The sequence below is a fragment of the Epinephelus fuscoguttatus genome, linkage group LG12 (genome assembly GCF_011397635.1).
Source record: "Epinephelus fuscoguttatus linkage group LG12, E.fuscoguttatus.final_Chr_v1".
Taxonomy (NCBI): domain Eukaryota; kingdom Metazoa; phylum Chordata; class Actinopteri; order Perciformes; family Serranidae; genus Epinephelus; species Epinephelus fuscoguttatus.
Genome location: NC_064763.1, coordinates 22044493 through 22070391, shown reverse-complemented (window position 1 = coordinate 22070391; position 25899 = coordinate 22044493). Strand labels below are relative to the sequence as shown.

Below are 25899 nucleotides of genomic sequence, written 5' to 3'. Positions count from 1 at the left end.
CATGAAATTATCCCCACACACACACACACACACACACACACACAGGTACACACATACAGTGTAGCCATGCACACAGACTAATCACATTCCCATCATGCCACTCCACTGGTGGCTCTGTGCAGATTCACTTTCCCTTTCGCCATCCCTTTCATTAACAGCAGCTCTCTGCTGCACTGTATGTGCATTGTAACACAAGCTGCAGACCAGCAGTGCATGAATATGCATCCTGCTACAGCTATGCTTGAATGGCTGGGCTGAAGAGCTGACTGCACCCTATTAAAGCAATGAGATTGGATTCGGCTGAATAGATTGAATGAGTAAGACTTGTTACTTTTGTCCTTAACACCCCCCCAACTCCTATTTTCATTTCCTCTCCTTCCACTTCCCCTCAGAGCATGAAGTGGAGAGTCGGGCACAAGAGAGGAGACATGGAAGAAGCATCCAGCCTCATATGATACAAACTGTAAATCAATATATTCTTCATAGGAAACGGATGATGGAGAAAATAAAACATAGCCAAGTTATTTTGATGTGCATTTTGTGATTTGATCCTGACAAACATTTAGTCACATAAAGACTTGCACAGACAAGAACTCAGCCAAACAAGTGTCACGGTCTGTTTATCATCTCATCATAATTGGAGACTTCAAACCAAAACCTTGGATGGAAGGGAGAAACCACCATGTGTGATCACATTTCCAAAGATAGACATTTTTGACTTGGCAGCTTGGCTGGAAAGAACAAATCAAGCACAATGACGTGATCAAGTTATTTTGACCAGTTTATCATGTTGCTTGGACACGGCGTGTGACCGGTATGAAACCTCTCCAACTCTGTCCGTCATTGCGATGCAGGGCTTTGAGCGATGCTCTGAACATAGCGCCTACACTTCAAACAACACGATCACAGGTCAAAGTGGCGGATGGGAAAACAACAGCTTGTGTCTGAAAGTGGAGGTGGGAAGGAGGAGATGAAGAGGGATTGAAAAAAAGGAGGGTAGGAGACAGAAAGAGAGTCTTGACTAGAAATAGACACTTTCAAGCAGATGAAAATGCTGATAGATGGCTTATGTACTCCTTGACATGTTAGATGGCAGAACGCTGCAGGCCAAACCATGTATCTAACAATATCTTAAGCTCTGAACATGACACACAACAGGCTGAGCTCTGTTTTGATCATTTATGTATTGTTGCAGAAAATGCCTAACTCTGTTTAGACACTCATTATTAGGCATCAGCAATTAGCAATTTAGCAATATCTGTATTCTGGACATGCTTGACTTCACTAACTAATCCCAGTATACAATCAATTTCACAGTCAAATATTGTACCGTGGAGTGCTTTGAGAGGAAGGTCAGCTGTTTCCTGCGGAAGAGGTTGGGCTTACCACGAAGCCTCAGCAGCATCGCCTTGTACGGGAGGAACAACAAGCTGAAACTGCCCTTCAGTAGTCTGACAGAGGAGTTTATGGTCACCCGAGCAAGAGAGGTGCTGCTGTATAGGGACTCCAGTGACGCCAAAGTCTCCTCGGCTGGCATAGAAGTAAGAACCGGCAGGAAGTGGAAGGCTCACGAGGCAGTCAACCAGGCTGAGTTCCGCTTGCGACACAGTGAGCTGGTGGGAACAGTGGCGTCCGGACGGTCAGGGCTCGGGAGCAACCCAAGACCTCACTTCAACAAGGCCCAGGGAAAGTAAAGGCGTCAGCTGATCCAGGAGGAGGTCTGAGCAGGGGTGGAGGAAGCCCGCTGCACTAGGACAGTAGGGATGCAGCAGCAGGGGGCGTGGACCCGATGGGAGGAGGCAGCTGACCGGAAGATATCGTGGACAGAGCTATGGCGATCTGAGCCACACCGGATCAAGTTCCTCATCCAGTCGGTGTACGATGTCCTCCCAAGCCCGTCCAACCTCTTCCGCTGGGGCCTGGCTGAGAATCCACTGTGCCCTCTCTGCCAGAGTGCTGGATCGCTGGAGCACATCCTGAGCTGCTGCCCAAGGGCGCTGGGGGACGGGCGCTACCGCTGGTGCCATGACCAAGTGTTGCGGGTCATCGCAGAGGTCATCAGCACAGGGATCTCCACCAGTAAACACCAACAACCAACAGGGCAGTCCATCGCCTTTGTTAGGGCTGGGGAGAAGCCACAGCAGTGCCAGAGTCAAGCAGGGAGGCTGCTGGCAACAGCTCGAGACTGGCAGCTGAAAGTCGACCTAGGGAGACAGCTCAAATTCCTGGAGAACATCGCAGTGACCACACTCAGGCCAGACATGGTCCTGGTGTCAGAAACAACTAGACAAGTGGTCCTGCTGGAGTTGACTGTTCCCTGGGAAGACCAGATGGAGGAGGCCTTTGAGAGGAAGAGAGCCAAGTATGAGGATCTGGCAGGCGAATGCCGAAGCAGAGGATGGAGGACCCGATGCAACCCCATCGAGGTCGGGTGCAGAGGATTCGTAGGCCAGTCTCTCATCAGAGCACTCAGGATTTTGGGAGTGAAGGGACAACACAACAGAAGAGCCATCAAAAACATCACTGACGCGGCAGAGAAGGCGTCCAGATGGCTGTGGATCAAGCGGGGAGATCCGTGGACAACTAAAGCTACTTAAACACAAGCCGGGACTGATCACCCCGGCTGGGTTGCCTGGGCGAGGGTGTCTGTTGTGAGACCCGAAACACCCAGTGAACCCAGGATACAACACTGATGATGTGTCTAAGTTGCACCGAAAGTGTATTTTAGAATTAGAACTGTATGTGCAGCACACTGTTTGCCAAAGTTCCTCCTGTTACGTTAATACATTGTTCCCCCTTTATCTTAAACACTCAAACTTCAGTCAGCTGTGCTCATGTCATGTGATTAACACCTGTGAAGAACGATCAAACCAGGGAGATTCTACCACAATTCTCACTCACAAATGAGGCCAGCGACTGGGCATAATTCATAGATAAATCCAAACTTTAAATCAAAGTGTAACTAGGAGAGCAATCTGAGAGCACAGACCTCCGCCAAGGCTAAATGCCTCATTTCACAATGTTGATGAAAGTGAAAAATATTGTATGTATACACCCCGTGATTCGGATCCCCTCCAAAATTTAATAGGTTCTTTCTTAGCCCATGCTACACCATTACACCAAGTTTCATGGAAATTGGGCCAGCAGTTTTTCTGTGATCCTGCTGACAAACATGAAATTGGGATGGGACAGGAGTTTTTTTGTGGTCGTGGGATGGGACATGAGTAAAAATCCACTCCCATGTCACCCTCTATCACCAACCTTACAACAAAATGGGCTGAAGTAAATACCATGCAACATTCTGACGTCCCAATAAATAGACTAAACAGCAGACGTTTGAATCCTGAGGACAAAAACTGAACTACACTAAGAGTGTACAGCCATGTTAGCATCTCTGTAAGGCTATTTTTAGGCACAGCAATGATTTGAGCTAAAAGCTAACGTAAGCATTTTAGTATGCTTACAATAACAATGCTAAAATGCAAATGTGAAGCAGATATGTTAACCACTTTCAACATCTTAGTTTGGCATGTTAGCATCCTAACATTTGCTAGAGACAAAGCACAGTTGAGGATGATGGGAATGTTGTTTAGGTAATGGACCAGAGTATGACAAATTAAAATTTTCATGAAAGGTTAAGTCTTCAATTAAAACATAACATATTTCAAACCAAAGACATGATAATTTATTTTTGAAGACATGCCCACACATGACATCATATCCCTTAATAGTCAGACAGCGCAATGTGTCTTCTAAATATAATTATTGACTCAAAACTGAACTTTGAAGCAAGCTGTTTTGTTTGAGGAAACAGTCCTGGTACTGCATTGACGAAACCATGATGACTTTTTTTCTATCATACTTTAACTGGATCAATTTTTATCTTTTCCTTTGAAAGCCTACCTTTAAATAACTGAAACTCTCTGAGTCAAATTGTCATATGGTCTGGTAGGCTGATTGGTAGGTCATAGCCTAACCCAGCATCCCTGTACACCAGGCAGTTACAGCAGATAACTAGCTCAATTTTAAATGAGGGTACCCACCCTTTGCACAGTTTATAGTCCCAAGAAAAAAGTGGTACGAAAAACAAAAACCTTGTTCCAGCAGCCATCACTCAGATTAACAACTATTTTATTTTAGTGATTCATGGATCCTTGTTCTTTTACCATGTCTGTGCATTGTCTGTGTTGCCTGCTGCATCTACTGCAGACAAAATCTACCTACGTGTACATATAAAGTAACCTGAACCTGTGGGATTACCAAAGTTATTATTATTCATCCCGAGGGGACCATGAAAGCCTGCACCAAATGTCATGGCAATTTATTCAATATTTGTTGAGATATTTCACTAAATGCCAACCATATCAACCTACTGAGAAACTTGACAATGGTCAGGGGATCACCAAAATCAGTCAGCTTCATTTCCTTGTGACAATACATTTCTGAATATAATTTCATAGCAATCAGTCCAGTAGATGCTGAGATATTTCAGTCTGGAACAAAGTGGTGGCCACATTGCCCTCCATAGAGCCCGTGCCAATTGTAGGTTATAATGGGGATGCAGTAATCTGTTTACCAGTGTAACATAATACACGGATTACAGTTATAGTTGGTGCCAGAAAATGAATGTATGTCTTCAGAAATGTGTGTAAAATCTGTTCTTATTAGCCTAAAATCTCTTCAAAACCATGACTGTAGCGAGATTAAACCCTTCCCACTTAACAAATTATCAAAGTCAACTGGAATGCCTCCAGGGACTTTGATAATGTGGTCGGTCAAATGCAATCCTGGCAGCCACGGGCTGCAGCTGAGCCCCCTTCTTGTCTGGAAAAGGTGAGAAAAGTTGGAATGGTGGCTGGCTTTTATTCCCCGTCTGCCTGTTTTCTGTAACTCTGTCCCTCTGTGTTGCTTCAGTGGCCTCCGTGCTGCCGACAAGGAGCAGTAGGGAGTAGACCAGCTAATTACAGTGCCATCTGTACTCTCACACTGCCACTCTGACTAAATGTTTAGCTGCCACATGACATGCTCATGTACGCACATATACGCAGCACAGATGGGCGCTGATGACTACACTAATAGGTGTCACTTGGTGGTGTGACTCCTGGGGTCCACAGAGAGGAGGGGAGGGGGATGAGAGGAAGTACTTAAACTACTAAAAAGGATTAAATTTCTACATAAGAGATCTGCTCAGTTTCTCTGCTACTAAATATAAGCTCATGTAGCAATGCCAATCAATCTTCCCAAGCTGCCAACACATGTAAGAAATGTACAAAACCAAAGAATTTTATTTATACAGAACAAGGGCTGCATGATACGAGGAAAATATTCATTAACCTCGTTGAATAATAAATAAACATAAAGTGTACCCAGTTCTTGACTCTTGTGCCATGTCATCTCTCTTGTATCAAAAATAATGCCAGACAGCAGACATGCTATTATGTTTTTAGGCACCAGTTACTCTCTGGCATCTGTACTTTTGTCTACACTGATCTTGTCACACTCTTCTCCTGCAGTACGACAGCACTAGTCCAATAAACCTCACTCGTGTGCAGATTCTGCCCAATCAGATGATGCCTAACAGCCAGGCTCTTTGTGCAGCCCTGTGCAAAACACAGTCCTGAACTAATAAAATTATTATTTAAAAAAGGAAATATTACCACAAAGAATAAGTGACAACACTAAGAATCTGACTAGACCTTCAATGCTAACTTTCCGTACGCATCAATCGTGCCAAAGAGACATTTCACAAGATTCCAAAAAAGAAGCATAAAAGTTTGACAGCCTGCTCTGGATAGCTGTTTGTTCTTTTAAACATTAAATAGCCAACTAATTTATAGTCGATAAATCAGTCTAAGTAATTTTTTAGGGAAAAACATTTCTGGTTCCAGCTTCTTAAATTTTTCTGGTTTCTTCACTCATCTATGACAGTAAACTGAACATCTTTGGGTTGTGGACAAAACAAGACATTTGAGGACGTTATCGTCCCACTGGTAGAAGGCCCGGGGCCGACCCAGAACATGCTAGAGGGATTACATATCTCATCTGGCCTGGGAACGCCTTGGGATCCCCAAGGAGGAGCTGGAAAGCCCGCGACCTGGCTTCAGATAAGCAATTGAAAATGGATGGATGGATGGATGGATGGATGGATCTTGGCCTTTGGGAAAAGGTGATTGACCATTTTCCATTTTTTACCATTCCATAGACCAAACAACTGATGGATTAATCAAGAAAACAATTGACAAATTAATCAACAGTGAAAATAGTCATCAGTTGCAACCCTAATCTGCAGTAGTGATTTTGACCCACTTATGGAAGCTTGGGGTTGTATTATAGCTAGAAGTTACAGATTCAGTCACTTGGCTTGTCTTGAACCAGATTCCATTGAGTCCTTAAGTGAGAAACATGGCTACAGGAAGTCCTTTCCATCAGTTTCTCGCTCAGAACTTGTCCACCTTCACCTTCAGACTATTTAATCTATTGTCTTAAATACCCAATGTACAAACTGGAAGTTGCAAACTTTTAGTCACAGTGGGTTACTGCTAATCATAACCCTGGCTAGCATGATTTTATAAGACGACAAAGTGCACCTGAAACCCTCTGTGAGATGTTGAAAACCGAAAGCGAAAGATGTCAACATGGTTGAGAGCGCCGTTTCATATCAGAATGAGACAGACATCCTCATCAGGTTCCTCATAACGCCGGCACGAAATTTACTGAGTTATTCAAGCTGAGCTGTGATATTTATACATCTGTCGAACTGAAACAGGCCACTGAGAGTCTGTGGCTGAGTTGGGGGGTGAGTGAGCAGAACAGATACATCTAAATGTCGCTTAACATTCAACCTTATGATAAAAAAAGAAAAGAAAACCTTGATTCAGTCCAGAAATATATATGATCAGATACTGTAAGCTCATAAAAAGATCAGACTTGCAGTCTACTGTGTGCTGACATCTTGTCTACTGCACAGACATGAACTCTCTGTTCAAATTTGTGAAAATTACAGATGCTATCTCACAGAAACACACAATAAATCCCAGGCCAGTAGAGCCAGAAATATTTAACAACTTCATACACTAACTTCTCTTTTTTAAAAGACTAAAATAGAAATCCTGGTTCTGACGAGTTTTTCTGCCTGAGCTGGCATGACACTCATTGGTGTGCTCTAGTCAAAACAACAGTGTGCTCATGACTTGGCAAAATGTCCCAGGATCTCTCATAATGGGACATCTGATTAACTCACAGCTCATTAGCGAGAATAAATTACGTCTCCCCAGACCGAAAAACGTGGTGCAAGCTGAACAAGGGACATAATTAATCACTGATCCAGCATCAGTTAATCACATTTATCTGTTCATTGTCACACAATTTAAAGATTTGTAAAGCTGCGTAAATAATTCTGACAACCCTATGAGTGTAAAGCAAGTTGCCTATTTCTATACTTCTGTCCTTTGACAATACAATGGTTTGATATTAGCTGTACCATTTCTTTTAAAACAGAGGAAACTTAAAGGGGTAGTTTGGATTTTTGAAGTGTGGTTGTATGAGGTGCTTATCCACAGCCAGTGTATTACATACTGCTGGTGATCAGCACACCCCCAGTTTAGAGACAGGAAGTGGAATATCTGAATATCAGTTTAAGTTGATTTTATATTGAGAATGCTTTTATTGCTTTACCTTGTCGGACAGCCCTTTTCGTTGGCACTACATTCTCTCAGCCGTAGAACTTATTACTATCTCCTTTGCAAACTGCTGAAAGTCTGACCCTAACAGCTGATCTGCGGTATACAGTGCACAGCTATCCGGTTGAATAAATATAATGTCAAAGGAAAGGGGCTGTCTGACAGCAAGGTGAAGTGGTAAAAATATTCTCAATCTGGCGTACAATTAAATTGATATCATACTCCAAACTGAGGGCGTGCTGAAAGCCATCTACTGTAGTTAATACACAGACTATGGATAAGTACCACAGATGTACGATATAAACTAAACACAAAAACTAAGGAAATTTGTGTTTGGTAGATTATTTCTTTGTTGTAACAATGCTTCTTGGCAATAAATCTTATACTGTTGGAAAGCCTGTTTACTTCCCTTTTAAATGGTGCCACATTTGTGCCACATTACTGCCTTTGTGAACATGCATTTATGAGATGAGCAGCAGAGATGAGTGTGTGGGTTGCGCATGTAATATTTGCCAAATCTTCTCTGCCAATACCATACAGCTTTTCTTCTTTTTTTTTTTTTTTTTTTGCTGTTGTTTTAAGCTTCTGGTACCTGCAGGTGCTGACAATCAGGTGCCAATCAGCACCTGTGAGCATGGGCCCTGCTACAGTGGTCATAAATTCACAATTCATTATCAGGCCGATAAATTATAGGGTGATAATGGGACATTTTTATTTTTATTATTATGCATTATTCCGATAATTAAAATTATAGCCGATAAATATTCCAACAACACAAAGCCAGACTGCTTCACTGACTTAACATGGGCAGCATCTACACACCCGACAGAGTGGGTGGTGGTACATGTACCTTTGAACTTGGTTTGTGAGTGGCCAATAAACACACAAGAAGAAGAACAACAACTGCAGCATACGAGGGCAATACAAGCTGTGGTGTGGACATTGTTCACAGTTCTAGAGGAAGACAACAGGATTGCGCCGAGGGTCTGATCTTTGATTGCAGCTGTCAAACAGGTTAGACACAGCACTGAAGAACCCTCTCCAGAGTGTTAGCATGAGCCGATTAGCAGCAGCGGCTAACATCCAACACAAGGCTTTTAAAAGCTCTGTTGTTAAACTTATTAATAAGCGCTGGCCAAGTGATGCTAGAGATAATGATGGTTTGTATCGTTACCTGGCAATCCAGTCTGGAGCATGTCCCTCTCTCTGGCTGTGTGTATGTGAGATACAGCTGCTTGTTTGTCTGAGTTGAGTGTTAATGTGTGAGGTAAATCAATGTGAAATTATCGGATATTGCATCGGTTGAAAGAATCCATATCGGTGCATCCCTATTAATATATCATATCACCCCAGAAAAAATCTGAACTATTCCCTTAAGGAGTTTCTGTGTAAATTATAATAACAGTTATGTTTTTCAACCAACTAGTTAATTCATATTTTAACATTAAATCCATGGCACTCGATATGTATTGCCCTGGAATGGTGCTAGGCAAAGTAATGATGATTTTATTGTCCATTATCTTTAAAAATCCTATCACAAGATTAGGCTGTAAAGTCAGAGTAATAATTTGAACAGCAGGATGGCAAAAATAATAATAACAACCTCAACACTATGAAAATTATGAGCATAATAAAAGTGACTTAAATCATTATTTGTTCTCTGAGGTATTCTGAGGCTCCCGACCGTAGAGGCAAACCCTGTTGTTACTGTCAGGTAAAAGGGCTTACAGTGGTTCACTGCCACTTCTCTGAATAGACAGTTTGTTAGTCTGTCTCGTTCCAGTCCTGGAAAATTATAAACCACAATATTCTGTTACTGCCCGCCCACAGTGGGTAAACGGGGTGAACTAACAGGACACAGTGTGCCAGGGTTTATTGACTCCAATCATACCAGCTACACTACGGCTCTCAGTACCAAATGACATTCAAAAAGAGTTAAGAGTTTCTACTGATGGCTGCCTCGGGCTTTTACACACTGAATGGAAGCATTACACTGTAAATTAAATTTCGATGAGGATTTACTTTTCCTAAAAGAAGTCCAATTTCTTACATCTCAGCTAAAAGTCTCTATTACAGTATGTTGCATCAGCCCATCTACAGTACGCCAATCACATGTAATGAGTATCTAAAAGAGACACACACACACGCTGTTACAGTATGTTATGTGCAGAGAAGCATTCAAATTACATTATCCACTGCAAATCTGACAATGCAATGATGTAACACAGAGGGGCTGACTTTGAGACGAGCCAAAGCTGGAGCCTTGCTAATTCCACACACAGACACATCTACACACATAACATGATGATGTTGTTACATTATGTACTGAGAGCGCCTGTTTAAGCAACATAACCCAGTGCAAACATGACGCTGTTATAGATCGGAGGCTGCAACATTTCTGCTAATGCACTCAGACCTCAGACACGGGGGCGCACACACACACGCTTACGCACGCACAGTGTAATTCAGATGAGTGATTCACTGAGTACAAATAGTGTTTGACAATTTTCCCGCTGACACCCGTTTACATGTGCCATGCAAATGATGGAGCGGGATAAAAGAAAGGCCCACACACTTTAGTTCCTGAGCCCACGCCACACTCACCAGCTTCTGGAACAAATGTCCCACGGTGACCTTCTCGTCCCACTGCTGGATGTTGGGTAAGAGGGCGTCGTAGAACTCCTTGTGGATCTCAAAAATGTCCTGGATTTTGTAAAAGATGGTCTCTACCTGCTGGATGGTCAGGACGGGCTGCGAGGTTGTGGCCGTGGCTTTTAGGGGACGCATGGGCTGGATGATCAGAGACAGAGAGAACGGACAGAGTCAGTGAACACAACCAAGGACCAGTACATATATGAAGAAGTGGAAACCGAGACATCACACCTAAACTCAGTTAATGTTTCTTCTTGTTAATATCATAAGCTTTATGACAGTTGGTATAATTGTTTTTCAATATACATATTATGTTTGTTTCAACTGTGGCTTAAAGTTCTGAAAAAATGGGTTGAAGTTGTGTCTATTTTAAAAGCAGGCTTTGACAGCAAGTATAATTTTGAGGCAGTTAGTTGGCACTTAATCAGCGGCCTAATTGGGCCACTGCCTGAAAATAAAATCAGTTTCTGATCTTGCTCTGCGTCACCCAGTGATAAGCGTGTAATCTAAGCCTCTCTGCTCTGCAATTGGGTGACTCTCTTCCCTGCAGTGCAGTCTCTGACCACTCAGATTGTACGCCTACTCAGCTAATCATAGATATGTGCGGAGAGAGGACATGGCAGGGGGGAGACCCTGAATTACAGTGAAAACAAAAACGCTCTCACGTCATGGAAGCCAAAATTCTCTCAGGCTGATGATGACTCAGTCCTGCGCTGATAACAGTGGTTGTATGGAGGCAGAACACAAAGCTCAAAAGCCCTCACCAGGTCTGACAAGAGTGTTACGACAGATCTCCATCTACATTACAGAACAGTGTCATGTGATTATGGAGGCTGTACAAATACAACTAGTCACACATTTATAGAGTATTTTGTGTGTGGTATCATTGATGGAGAACAAAATAGAAAGCTTTTATTGTCACTGTGTGGTATACAATGAAATTAGAAGTGCTGCTCCTGGTCAGTGCAAAAAAAGACACAGGAAGACACTGCAAACACAAAATCAACTTCAGCAAACAAACATCCACAGACGACAGGTAAAAATACATGACTATACAGTAAGTCTGCACTAGAATAGAAGTATGTATTGCACTAAATTAAATGCAATTATTGCACCATAATGAATGTAATTGTTGCACATGAACCATTAGGTCTGCTCTCAAAAGACAGACATCACAATGTGTGTAAGGGGTCATTCAATACTTTCTGGAGTTAAGTGGAGTTTTGGCCCAGGGAAAGAAACTGTATATTGATACTGTAAGTGAAAGCAGGAGCACCTGAACAAACTGATACTCAGCATGTCTTCAAACCTTGTAGCCCATAGTCATATCACTGTCATCTGATCTATTGTTCACAGCAGCGTATTGATGAAAAAGCTCAGTATCAGGTAATAACATGAAAAAAAAAAATCCTGTTTTTCATGTTTTTTCAAAATATTGTCATAACAAGATGTGTTCAAGTTACAAAAAGAAACTTTTCTTCTCTGCTTCATCACCACAGATAGCCAGACAGCGCCATGGATCACTCAATACACAGCACAGTGTGACTACTGATATTTTGGGGATATTGTGGATATTTCTGTATGCATTTATTCACCGAACTGATCTTCTGAACGATTCTCTGTTAAAGCTTTGTTAAAGTTTCTGGATGCGCCTCTCCCTGCTGATTCTGACAGAAAATTGTAAAAATCCCTCTTAGTGTGGGTCTACAGTGTGCATACATATCACAGTATCATCCACCGTGCTCAATAACAGCAAAATTTTGCCATGTCTCAACCAGAGCATGAAGCAGTACTTAATCACGTCGTACAGATGGGCCATAGCCGTTCTCCAGCACTGTTTCTTCATCCAAAAATAAGTTTCACATGATGACAATATGTTAAGTATCGTGTAAAAATGTGAAAAACACCTTGTCATAACAAGACACTTTTCATGTTACCCGATAACGATCAGTTTTCTTTGCTGGCGTGGCATCAATACGCTGATGTAGTAGCTGACCAGACAAGTTTCACACACGATTAGTTGTGTCAATACATTATGAGCCAGGAGGACAGGAAATAAGAGGAGAGGGCCTTTCTGTAGCCTGTAAAGTTTTTGCTGATATCTCACCTTAAAAGTTTTGTTCCCAGAAAGAAACTTTTCTAGTGTTGTTGAGTTTAGTATAGTCTAGCTTAGTCAGTGTCTGCGTCTCGTGAATGACCTGCTACATCTACAATTACCCCTTTAATTTGGGGTGTTTGGCAGGTGAGAGGAATTCAATTTCTCCCCTGTCTCTTTGAAGCACAGTGAGGCGGTTTGTCAGGAGTTTTTTTGTCTGAACCAACAAGCTGAATACAATGGACTTGTCCATTGCCTTTTTCAGGTGTTAACACCTGCTGCTATACCAATAGATCCAAGTATAAGCAACTGCTGGTGTCAGATAGAGTCAACATTCTCCCTAGATTTTGTCAAATTCACCACCATAATCTGTAACACCGAGAGCTGACACAGAGGGATACCAAAACACAATCAAACACATGACCTACTTTTGTTTACAGTCCTGGTCTGCCTTTAATTTCATAACCTACCGAACATAAAAAATGCAACAAAGCAAAAACTAAAGTGTAAATACACTGTGTTTCTCTCAATGACAGAGGAAGTGGAGGTGGACAGGAACTAACGCGTCATTGTGCGAGTTGTACAATGACTTGTTGTGTCGTCACTGAGGGCTCAAAGAGAAGGAACTGAGAGACAGACCAGATTTCTGCAAGTATTGCTGCAATCGTTTGTTTACCACACTTCTGACGATGTCTTTTTTTTCTTTGTTTTACTATAACTGTTGTGTGACTGTCCATGTTCAATTCTACAGTTTGTTGTTTAACTGACAACGTGTTGGTCAAAGTGAAGCATGTGGCCGAGAGCGGCAGGATATGATGTAATGGCTTAGCATGGGGAAGCATGTTCAGTAAGTGTTGCAGGAAGCTGCTGTGACTGTGGTCAGTGTGACCATTAACCACCAATAGAGTTCTGACAGTTCACACAGGCCTGCACCAGCTCACACGGCAGCAGCACTGCAACATGTATGCTGCTGCCGGAGTCTTAAAGGGACATTTCACCCCAAAATCATAAATACATATTTTTCCTCTTAGCTGTCGTATCATATATCAATCTACATAGATCAGCCTAGTGTTGGAGATATCGGCCGAAGAGATGTCTGCCTTCTCTCCAATATAACGGAACTAGGTGGCACTCAGTTTGTGGAGCTCAAAGCATAAAGAAAAAAATTGAAAAACTCAACAGCAATGTCTCTTTCCTGAAATCATGACCCAGTTACTCAAGGTAATCCACGGGCCTTGTTATGAGCAGTTCCACATGCAAACTACTTTCTTTCGACTGAACCACAACCGCAAACCGTAAACATTAATGGCGTCCTCCTCGGCTGAGCTGTAACCTTAGCTAGCTCAGTGGTGCTAGCTGACCTAGCAGTAGATGTACGCTTCCATCTGCACTGTGATACAATTGGCAGATGTGGTTGAGCAGGAAGTAGGGATGCACAGATTGTGAAATTCTGGACCAACACTGATACCAATGTTTAAAATAACAATTTGGTCAATAGCTGATACTAATGTTTGGCTGTTGCTTATAATGTTTTTGATGTTATTTATCCCCCCTTTTTGTGCCAGGGAAAAAAAGAAAGTCCTTCATTACAATACCTTTCAATCAAACCTCTAAAAAAAAACCTTATTTCATATGAAAAACGTTTAAGCCATTCAAAATAAATTTTACATTGCAGTGAAAACATCAACAAAGTCGTCCATTCAACAACTGTATTTATTATAGTATCTCGCCGAAAACTCATTTTAATTACATTTGAACACCTCATAAGAACATGATAATTTACCTTCACCCAATACTTATTTTTTACTGAAGAGAGTTTGAACATGTCAAAATTTAATTCAGTTCAACCAGTTCCTGCTACCGATTGCTAACAGCTAACAGCTAACGTTAACTAGCTCTCCTCCTGCTGATATTAAAGGGAAATTTCGGTTTATTTCAACCCGTCTCCTAGAGTTCTAAATTTGTTTCAAGTGACTAGTGACATAGAAATAATAGTTAGCATGTTAGCCGTTAGCCTAGATACAGCTGTAGTGTCAGACCTGTTAAAACGTAATTGAACGGGCATCCTTTCAAGTGCAAAGTTAGTCCACTAAACAAGCTTTTTCTCCACAAAGACCGCCTCATATCGTTAGGATAAATGTCAGAGAACATATAGAAAACGACATGTAAACGTGTTGTCTTACCTTACCGGTGTGGTGCCATGTTTGTTGTTTACCATTTAGCTAAGGCTGCAACTGGTCCCATTCCTTGCAACAGAGGCATTCCTCTTCTGTGGGCACTGGGGTACAGCATTCACAGGTACACCACCAATCTCCAGAGCTACGCAGTCTTGCAGCAGCCATTCCTCCTCTGTCGTCCTCTACCTGTTGTGCCTCTCTCTCTCTCCTCCTCCGTTCTTCACTTTCACAAAGCTCTTCGTCAGTGTATTCTGGCTCAAATAAATAAGGGCGGCCATAAAACTCTGCAAAATCAAATTCCTCCTCCACAAAGTCAAAGTCTGGCAAAAAGTCAGCCATTATTCTATAAATCTTTCATAAAATAAATGAATGAACTTTTCAGGCAACCGTCCAGTTCTGCCTTCCAGCTGTTGCTGCTTGTTATCGTGAGATTTTAGGCACGGTATGAGATCACTGCTTGTTCTCGCGATATTTCAGCCATGCTTTGGAAAGCAGAGGTAAGTGGTAAACACACCGTAAGGTAAGACAACAACTCTGAATCCCACCTAAATGTGGAATGTTAGTATATAGGCTTTCCACATCGAGTCGATGGCCGCCCTTATTTATTTGAGCCAGAATACACTGACGAAGAGCTTCGTGAAATTGAAGAACGGAGGAGGAGAGAGAGGGGCACAACAGGTAGAGGACAAGAGAGGAGGAATGGCTGCTGGAAGGATTTAGCTCTGGAGATTGGTGGTGTAACGTTACCTGTGAATGCTGTACCCCAGTGCCCACAGAAGAGGAATACCTCTGTTGCAAGGAATGGGACCGGTTGCAGCCTTAGCTAAATGGTAAACAACAAACATGGCACCACACCGGTAAGGTAAGACAACACGTTTACATGTCGTTTTCTATATTTTCTCTGACATGTATCCTAACGATATGAGGCGGTCTTGGTGGAAAAAAAGCTTGTTTAGTGGACTAACCTTAACTATTATTTCTATGTCACTAGTCACTTGAAACAAATTTAGGACTCTAGGAGACGGGTTGAAATAAACTGAAATTTCCCTTTAACACAGATTTGTTGTTAACAATGTCACATTATCAGGGAAACAATAGGGGGCGCCCCCTGATACATCAGTGGTGAGTTTATTACATTTAGTCCCGACAGCATCCCAGGCGAGATCTCTGTCCATTCCCAAAATGTTTTCTATTGTCCCCAGGATGACAGGACGCTGTTAGCCTCGAGCCCTGCTTTTTAGCCTGCACAAAATTGCTGTGACACAACAGAAAAACATCATCCACCGCCATCAGTGAAAGTCATATTATTTGCAGGAAGGCCAATGGCAGTCAACAAGGTGAATGTCATCACATACAGACGTCCAGCCGATAAATCAGTGCATCCCGAGCAGAAAGAAAATAGTTCCTACATGAAACTGCTCACAACAAGGTCTCTGGATTATCTTGAGTAACTGGGTCATGATTTCTGGACAGAGACATTGCTGTTGAGTTTTGCAAATGTATTTTTTTGGCTCTTTGAGCACCACAAGCTGAGTGCCATCTAGCTCCATTATACTCAAGAGAAGGCAGACGTCTTTACAGCCAATATCTCCAACACCCGGGCAAATCACACCAAAAAAAAAAAAAACTAGTGATAAATAGCACTAGTGGTAAGAGCAAAAATGCGCAATTTAGATTTTTTGGTGAACTGTCCCTTTAACACACTGGGGGTTGCCACCAAAAGAAGTGAATCTGTCAGTCAGTGTCAGAGAGAGACATTTTCTTCACACCAGCTGTATTATGTTAACATGTGGTGTTGTGTGTTTTGTGATGTGTTTTGTGCACTGTGTGTGTGTGCGTGTGTGTGTGTGTGTGTGTGCATCTCACCAATAGCAGGGCCTCCAGCTGGTTAATGTAGATCTCCTCACTGGCCAAGAAACCGGACAGCACCAGTTTCTTCATCTCCAGTCCTTTCTCTATGTCCCCCTGCAGGATAAAACACACATGTAGTTATACATTTCACATTTCTAACCAACACCACATCACAGAACGGTGACTCACGCTCGTTTCCTGCATGATGCCACTGCAGTTACCACATTAGGTAAACATGAGACTAATACACACACATCCAGAGTTTGTAGGAATGAGCGGCATCTGTTTATTGGGAATCTAGGCAGATCTAAAAACATGTAAATGGCTTACTTCCTCTGTGGGAAACACTTACTCCTCATACAGTACTTCGAGGCAGCCGCTGCATTTTGATTCAATATCAGGGAAGTCACCTCCCTAGCCATGTCTGGGGAACACCGAGTGAGAGCAAAACAAGACGCACTAATACTTTTATCCCTGTCCTGAGGAAAACACTAGTCTGAGTGAGAATACTTCAAAGAAGAAAAGGTGAGAAATACAGCTGCAAGCAGTGAGCGACAGAGGTTAGACTGAGGTGAGGTTCTTCACAGTCTTGCTGTTGGTATTCTGCATTATCCCGTCATCCCAGCATGCACTGGGCAGAAGGCAGTGAAATACGGGATACTGGAGGATGTGACAGTCAGACTCACTTCAGTAAACACCTTTAGGCATTCAATTCATCTGTCCGACATGCCTGTTATTCATCTACTGTACTTTGGATATAACTATAAATCTCACATGATTTATATAAAATCAAAGGTGTCAAAGTGCTTTCACACTACATGTCACATTCACCCATTCACACATACATTCACACACTGGTGGCTGACGCTACCATTCAAGGTGCCACCTGCTACTCAGTGACCACTCACACACTGATGTAACAGCCATCGGGAGCAATTTGGGGTTCGGTATCTTGCCCAAGGATACTTTGGCAAGGAACCGGGGATCAAACCTCCTGCTCTCCAATTAGTGGACGACCCGCTCCACCTCCTGACACAGCCGCCCCTGTCAAACTGTGAAATTCCTTGTAAGTAAGTAAGTAATTTCACGTGTTATCGACGCTTATTCAATTTAAGAAAATGTAAAGAGACAAAATGACTGGACAGCATGACTTTAAACGTGAAGTCAACAATCCTGATTCAATATGCTTTTGTCAAGTTCAGTTAATATCTCCTTTCAGACCTCTACTTGTTTGTTCTGTGACGCTGCCTTTGTACATGGCATGCTCGTGCTAACCACTGCGCCAAGCGGTTTGTTCTGTGTGAGCACTGAAGAAAAAAACCTGGTGTTCACACACAGTCCTGGGTTGTAAATGAGAAACAAACAAAGTGGCTCGGACTGAGCCACACAACACAATTGTGATGTGCTTGTACACAGGACATGGGAAAGGCCACGGTTGTATGAAGAAAAAGGAGAGTGGGAACAGAGGGATGTTAACAAGGAGCTTCTGAAGGAGCACTGACGGGAGGGGCGCATTTGTTTGTGCTGGGTGCAAATATCATCCATCTTTGTCCAGAAACTCTGACTCCACCTTCAATGAGCGATGTTTACCTTTGTGTGTACAAGTGCTTTAAAAGGTATTTATGTTGTTTAAATAGAGAACGCACAGACAGGTAGAGACAAAGATTTTTCTTCTCCCTGCTCTTTTCAATCGTGGACTTGGATAAAGTTGTTACAGATTAGAATGAATGTTTTGGAGCTCACTAGCCACAGTGGCAGGTGGACAAAAAAGTCAAATCCCAAGCACCCATTGGTTTGTGGACTCCCGTTTTAAAGCCTCACGTTAAGCATTTTGGCTGTCACCATCTTTGTTTTTGGAGCCAGAGGTGACCATATTTGGATGAGATGTTGGCACTGTAGAGCAGCAAGGGTCGGATGTAACCGAGAAGCGGAGGACACGAACTCAAAGCGGCCACACTCTTAAATATGCGTAACTTTGGGGCTTAGCTATAAAGACCAAAACCGTTTTGGTTTTTTTTTGTTTTTTTTGTACCAGGCTGTGAACATGTTTATCTCTGCTGTGACGCTGGACATTTCAACATGGAGGTCTGTGGGGATTTACTCTGTTTTGGAGTCAACACTTGAGACAACCCTAATACAAACTGTGTGCTTTGCAGATCAACACACAGACTCACTCTCATCACTTGCACCATCTAATTCAGTCAGCAAGCTGTTGAGTTTATATAGTTCACACTATGTGATGGTGTGAGAATGATAAAGATGCTTCATTCTTCATATACAGAGTATATTATTCACACTGTAGTGTAAATGGTAAAAACCCACAGTGGTGTTAATGTAATCTTAACAAGTAAGGTCAAGCCACTTTATTTATAAATCATATCAAACAATGTGTTGACCAAAACATTCAAAATGCGTGAAATCAACACGAACAATCCTCATTTAAATATTCCTCCATAATAAAACAGCATATAGATTAACAGTAAATCAGCAGCTTTCCCAAACAAAACACCTGCTCAGGCTGTCATTCACACACACGTCCACGCACACAAAAAAGGCAACACAGCGGAGAACTGTGGTGAAAGCAGTGTTGAAGTGTCATATGTACTTTGAGGGAGGCCAAAGAACGGGCATGAGGGCAGAGAGGAAGATTAATTATTAACAAGAGCAGATCCTTACAATGATATCAGCACACCAGCCCTGCCTGATAAGACAAGGAAGGAGCCATGGCCTCATTGTTTTAACCCAATCACGACAACATCCACCTTCTGACACTGATGTTATCCCTCGAGACTGGAGGTGTGCTGTATAACCATGTACAGCGTATACACTGTGTGCCAATAAACACTTTACATGTCTTAATTACAGGTTTAGTAAGCATCCGTTCACTGGAGACAGAGATTTAGCAGAAACGAGCGAGAGAAATGAGAAATATGTATGTGCTGCCTAATTTTTTTTGCCACCTGTGATAACTTAAATGTTACATGTACACCTGTTTATCAACATACATTTCCACACGTATGATGATTGCAGCATTGATGCTTAATCTCCCTGTGATTGTTTCTGTCAAGTAGCGCCAACCATACAGAGGAAGACTTTTAAAAGACTAAAGTCTGGCACCTTCTCACATCTACAGACAGTGTGAGTTTTAAGTCTCACACTGAAAGATTTTGCAAAGACTGAGGATCATGCAGGGTCACTATTTGCAAGACTAGAACCAGATTCCTTTTGAGATTATTGTCAGTCCTGCTCCTGGTGAAAAATATTACGCTAAAATCCCTTTCAGAAATATGACAATTCCTCATGTGTCTGCAAAAAAGATACACAGTACTTGCCTACAAACTTGTTGTCTCAACTCACTACCAGCAAGCGGTTGGCTGTGTTATTTTAGTGAAAGGAGATAGTGGGAGTGAAAGATGAACCGTTTCAAAAATAAGATTTCTCACTAAAGTAAGTGCTGGTTGGTGGATCAGATACACACGGAATTTAACACAAGGAGCGACCTCTGAGGCTGAAAAATGAAGCCAACACATAGTTGCAAAAACTGCAGCTCCTCTAATGGCCACTTAAGGCTGGAACCAGGGGTGAGTCAATCCCCATAGACCCTCATTGCCCAACTTTACTTAGGAGGTAAAGTCCTAAAAAATAGTATATGACAGCAACATAACATAAAACAGGTGGGGCAGGTGTTTAAAAATGGTTGGTTAAAAAAGTTTGGGCTGAGAGATTCAGAATTTTTATCTTACCTGCAAATTAAATCTGTTTTGAAGTCATTGCTTTCTAAGGGTATGGACATAGGGAACAAGAGAGACTTGGAAGACCAAGTAATGAGGGCTGCTGGCAAGAGAGGTACAGTCTCAACAATGTATAAGCTGTTGTGTTCTGCTATCTTTGACAACAAGGCAACAAGGCTGCTCTAACTCTTCAAGATGATGCTATGCCTGATGAATTTGACAGTCCCTGGAACTTTATTAGATCGTGTTTTGAGAAAACTTAAACAGACTGTATAATTGAATCTCTGTCATACTCTGTACTCCCCCACCTCCTTTTTTGTTAGTTCATTTGTTCAGTTGTTTGTCTGTCCGTTTGTCATATGATTTTGGTTGTTGTCATCTTGTTTGTTGCTGTAATTGCTATTAAAAATGAAAAGTTATTAATAACTTTACAGCAGAAATAAACGTGTTTAAGTCTTAAAATCTTAACGGGTGAGTTATGTAAAAACTGGGCTGTAAAGTTACGCAAAATTACTTATGGTCTGCTTTGGGGGACAAACTATCTGCAGATAGTGTCCTCAGCTTCTAAGTTCCTCCATAGAGCCAGCCTTTTGCCCAAATATGGTCACTTCTGGTTCCAAAACAGCCAAAATGCCAGACTCGTCCATAAACCAAAGGGCGACATCACAGTAGCTACATTCATTAATTTATACAGTCTATGGTTAAACATTGACTCTCGTTAACTCCACACCTCCAGCCAGTTTCTCCTCCTTTTCCATAGTACAAGAGAACCAAGACTTGTTCATGTTCTTGCACCTCAGTGGAGGGCCCTCCATGTTTACTGTCCACCAGGCATGCTGCTTCCTGTTTGGTGCTGGAGAGAGCGAAGCTACTGGTTGTTGACAGTGTTCACTGAACCTCACATCAAGACATCAAGACGAGAAAAAGACCAACTTAAACCAAACGATCAAGATCACGGGAGCACGCAACAATTCTATCAAAACTCTCTCTCTGATATTATTCCAACATTGGAAATCTGTCTGTATAAGTAATTTGGTGTATGTCCGACGGAATAGTGAGTAAAAATCTAAAGTGAATCATAAAAAGAGCCAGAAGTGACAACTAATCTCTTTCAATCCAACTGTGGAGAGATTTCAATGAGGGACGTCTTTCAAAATCTATCAGGCTGCATTCACATCAACACCTCGGCAAGTTAATGAAGGATTTCGACAGCCCATGTATTCAGCAGAGTTTGAGTCTGCTTTAATGCTGGCATTCCTTGAAAGAAACTGAGAGAAAACGTTCCCTCTAACTCAAACACAAAACAAAAGCGGCACCAGAAATGAGTCACACTCTTGAGACTCTTTGATATGCAAGTACGGCTGCAGCTCACCATTTATTTTAAGCACCACAAACCACATGTCCACATCTCCAGTGTCATTGTACTTCTATCGAAATTACACCCCTAAGCTATTTCTTACAAGATTTCTTAGCTTCTTTGAGGTCTGAGGTATGATGCCAGTTCTGTGTCGTCACACTGACCCACAACTAAACGCATGCATTTTGTAGTAAAAGTAAACGAGTATATGTTGATGACTTGTAAGTCTTACTACCTCCGTGACAAACATGTCACATTAGGGTGAAAAAAGAAACAGGAAAACTATTTTTTCCGACAGTGGGAATATTTTCCCTCAGCTGTACAAAGAGCTACTGTGTGGCGGGAGAGGGCAAGATGAGAAATACATGAGCGGTGAAAGGATTTTTCCATGGCAACCTGCTCCTGTGTGTCTCACTTACGTTTTTAATATGGAGAAGAAGAAAAACTATATGCTTTCTGTTGTGCCCTCTGCTCTCATTGTGTGTGATAAAGGAGCTGATATCAAGAGTGACTGGGAACGACGCAGACAGCTCTGCTATTTGTCAATTCATCTGGGAGGAGTACACACACTCACACACTCACAAACACACACTGCTTCACAGACAGAAGTTACTATTAGAAACAGACCAGCCGTCTTTAAAAAGCAGCAGAGTAAGGAGACATGTGCTCTGGAGTCGCTGTCTCATCAGGCCACGCTGACACATCAATGGCTGTCACACACACACACACACACACACACACATACACACAGTCTTGCAGCCCAGATGGCTCATAGGCACACGTAGCGGCACAAAGTGACGCCACATCACGCCAAAACATCAGCAAGACTACACACTTTGCTATATATAGTCAAGCTTTCAAGCCCAGTCAGCAGGTCACACTTGCGTAAGTGTGTCCATATGTGTGTATGAGTGTGTGTATTCCCCTGCATCCAGCTGTCTCACCTTGAACTGTCTATGTGTCGGAGTGATGGGATCCAGCTCCCCATCTCCATATTCAAACACCTCCTCCTCCTCCAGCACACTGTCCAAGTAGCACAGCACCTCCTCCTCTTCTTCCTCCATGATTCTCTCTTTCTTTTTCTTTCTTTCTCCTCCTCCTCCTCTCCTCTTTCTGCCTCTGATTCCCTTCTTCAAGGCCTGTCCGGACACATCAGTGTTTTCCCTTCAGAGCAAGTCGTCTGGACACCGAGAGAGAAAGAGAGAGGACCCCGCCTACACAACCCCACCCCCCTTCCTCTGCCGGGCTTCCTGGTGTGAGTGAGTGAGTGTGTGTGTGTGTGTGTGTGTGTGTGTGTGTGTGTGTGTGTGTGTGTGTGTGTACCACTGTTCCACCTCGGTCGATGAGGTCTGCCCTCCCTCTACACCCGCCCCTCCCCTCACAACAAAATGCTATCCAGCCACTTCCTTGATGACTACATAGACTGTTTGTCTGAGCTTCACTGGGACAGTGCTGCTTCTTTCTCTTCATTTCTTTCTTCCGTATCTTCAGGCAAAAGCCACTTCCTCAAACACACAGCTTCTCTCTTTCTCACATCACTGAGTGTTGCAGAGTTCTGTCTCCTTCTCTCTGGCCATTGTCTCTGTATTGATCTGCTGAGAGCCTTGGATGTGGAGCTGAGACCAGCTAATGTGCCGCTGGTGCGGCTGATTCTAATTACAGGTCACATAGTTCACTGGGTAACAGCAGTTTAAAGCAGGCAGAACACCAGGTTCAAATATAAAAATGTTAAAGCAGACATGTGCACCAAGAAGGTCTGTTTGGAAAATCAATAACTCTGGATACTGGAAAGAAGATTACAGTCAAAACGACTTGTCCCATTTGAGATGTGATGACTCAGCTGTGAGTCTGTGAGTGAAAACAGTTCACTTGCCACGACCTCTCACCCTGCTCCTGAACCCTAGGAGCCATTTTACAGGAAGTCAGCCTCCCTCTGGATTTTCCTCCCCCCATTTCTCCGGCTGGTTCTTCAGAGTCTTAAGTCTTAAGGCAATTTCTGCAAGCTTACCTCGCAAATTCAAGGCTAGTTCTTCAGGTTGCTTACCTCCTAGCCTGGGGATACTTGACTTGTTTTGCCCAGGGGCTACTTTTGCAACATGACAGGAGGCCAGGGGCCAGTTGGTAATCAAACATCTACAATATTTATCAAATAAAATGAATAAACTTTTAAAAAAATAAGCACAGGTAAAGGCAAATTCATGTGTTCATTTTTCATTTAATTGCCTGTTTTCAGCCTTCAATGTGTGCTGTCACCACTCCTCTTTGCCAAGAGATAAATCCAGATGACCAGTCCTGCTTAGTTCAGGTGTAAAAAGGGGCGTCTCTAGGATATGAGGACGGCCAGGAGGTATGGAGGATCCTCCCCTACCATTTTTAATATAAACAAGCTCTATTTTGGTAATTATTTTCAATGTATTCTTGCTCCTTATTTAGATTCAGAGTGAAAAAAAAAAAAATCCCAGCGTGAATCAATTTATTTTGATTGTGAGTTAGAAAATGGTCAGCTCCCACCTGGCACCTATCAGGGGCCAGATTTGGCCTGCAGGTCGCAAGTTGAGTATCATTATCCTCGCCTTTATTATGTAGGTGAGTTTTATTTTACAAGCTGCAGCCTTGGAAGAGCGTTGGGAAAACAAAAAAAGAGTAAATTTATGCTTGTGGCTTGTATTTCTAGGTCATCTCAGTTGCAAGCCATTAATATGGGTGGATAAAGGAGCATACAAAAAAGAGGACAAAGGATAGAAAGTAAAATAACAAAAGGCAGAAACAAGGAGGATCAAATAAAATGAAGAAAATAAAGAATAAAACTGAAGCTACCAAAATAATTAATAAATGGCTTTATTTCTCCATCTTTGTACTATTTCCTCTATTTACTTTCCTGTTAAATTTTCCCTTTTATTTTTTTTTACTTATTTATCTATTTACTTATTTGAATTATTTTTATTTTTTTTTTTAGTCATTTTTAAATGTATGTATTTTTTTTTATTAATTCATACATTCATTTTACATTTATTTTTTATTTATTCATTTTTAAATACATTTGTTTATTTTACATTTTGGCAGCTTTTGTGCTCCAAATAACTTGTCAAGTAAATTTAATTTATTCAGCATTAAATCACCAATTTTCCCTTTTATAACACCCACTATCTTTAGACCCACCATTTAAAAATCCTTTGAAGGTGGGGAAAAAAACACAGACAGAGCAACAATAGAGGGTGGTATACACAGATATACAGACGCCATGGTTTTAAACCAACCCAAAATACAAACTAAAACATATTCATGTCCATTTAACTCTCATGCGCGCACATTTACAAACACGCTCCTCATGCAGAACGTATGCAACTTTGCGTGGAGGTGCCAGCGTTGGATCTCTCACATCAGCAGACGAAAGGCAAACTCAGCGGAAAGAAAGGCCAACTTAACAAGGCGGTGAAGAGAGGACGACTGCAGTGGAAAGACTTTAGAGGCTGCAGCGTCTGATGTGAATCCTCCACATTTAATCTGTGGCAGCATCAAACCAGCCTACCAAACTATAAACTGCTCCAAAATAAAGCATCAGAACTACATATTGAGATTATCCAGAGCTGTTTGCCTAACATTATGCCTGCAATGACGGCTACTTAAAGGTGGAGGGATTCAAGTGTTTATCATATAAAATGTTCCTGAAAGTGCCTGAAGAATATTTTTCTTGTGACCACTTTATTTCATCATTAACAGCGACCTGAGGCTCCCAGGATTCACTGCATTTAAAAGTGAATGGGCACTTCAACTGCATTTCTTTCAAGTGGTTTGTGCTAATGAAAATATAATTAACTCTCACTGAGGAAACTAAATTCCTGAGAGCGAGCCTCTAGCAACAGGTCATTGGACTAGTCCTTTCACATTATTGCAGTTTTGCTGAATGCCTTAACACTCAGAGTGATTCTTGAAGCAGTGCATTTCCCAAACAGGATGCACATTCTTTGCTTTACACTCTGTTTGTAATTTAATAATGCACTTCTCGCAAAACTGGAAACATTGGTCTCTACACATCTCGACTGTGACATATGTGAAAACATTTTTAGGTAATGAGCTCACTTACAAATCAAAGCTTGAGCACTATAAATAAACCACAGGTGAACATTTGATTTAAACAACAATGGAGGGCAATGTTGGACAGAAAGGTGTAAATGAAGTCTTACTGCCGGCCCCACAGAGAAGGCGAGATGAAGCAGATTTTTTTTTTTCTGTTCTTTGTTTTCTTAGACAAATCTTTTCCATTTCTTCTTTGCGTTTGTTGTTTGAGGAGTGTTTGAGGAACAATAGTAATAGTTTTCAGAATAAACATGGATAATTTACACATTTGGATACCTGT

The 25899-nt window shown here is 42.0% G+C and overlaps 1 protein-coding gene across 4 annotated transcripts in view; it reads right to left on the bottom strand.

Annotated features, from left to right (window-relative positions):
- abr (ABR activator of RhoGEF and GTPase) overlaps nt 1-25899 on the bottom strand; it is a 211318-nt gene that overhangs the window by 103654 nt on the left and 81765 nt on the right. For 3 of the 4 annotated variants that reach the window (XM_049592030.1, XM_049592031.1, XM_049592032.1), the window contains exons 3-4: nt 16470-16568; nt 10284-10469 (exon numbers count right to left, since the gene is read on the bottom strand). In XM_049592030.1, the coding sequence (XP_049447987.1) occupies nt 10284-10469; nt 16470-16568 (285 nt within the window). Of the gene's footprint in view, nt 1-10283; nt 10470-16469; nt 16569-22486; nt 22744-25899 lie in introns of those variants that run through there. The other variant, XM_049592033.1, reaches the window with a different exon arrangement.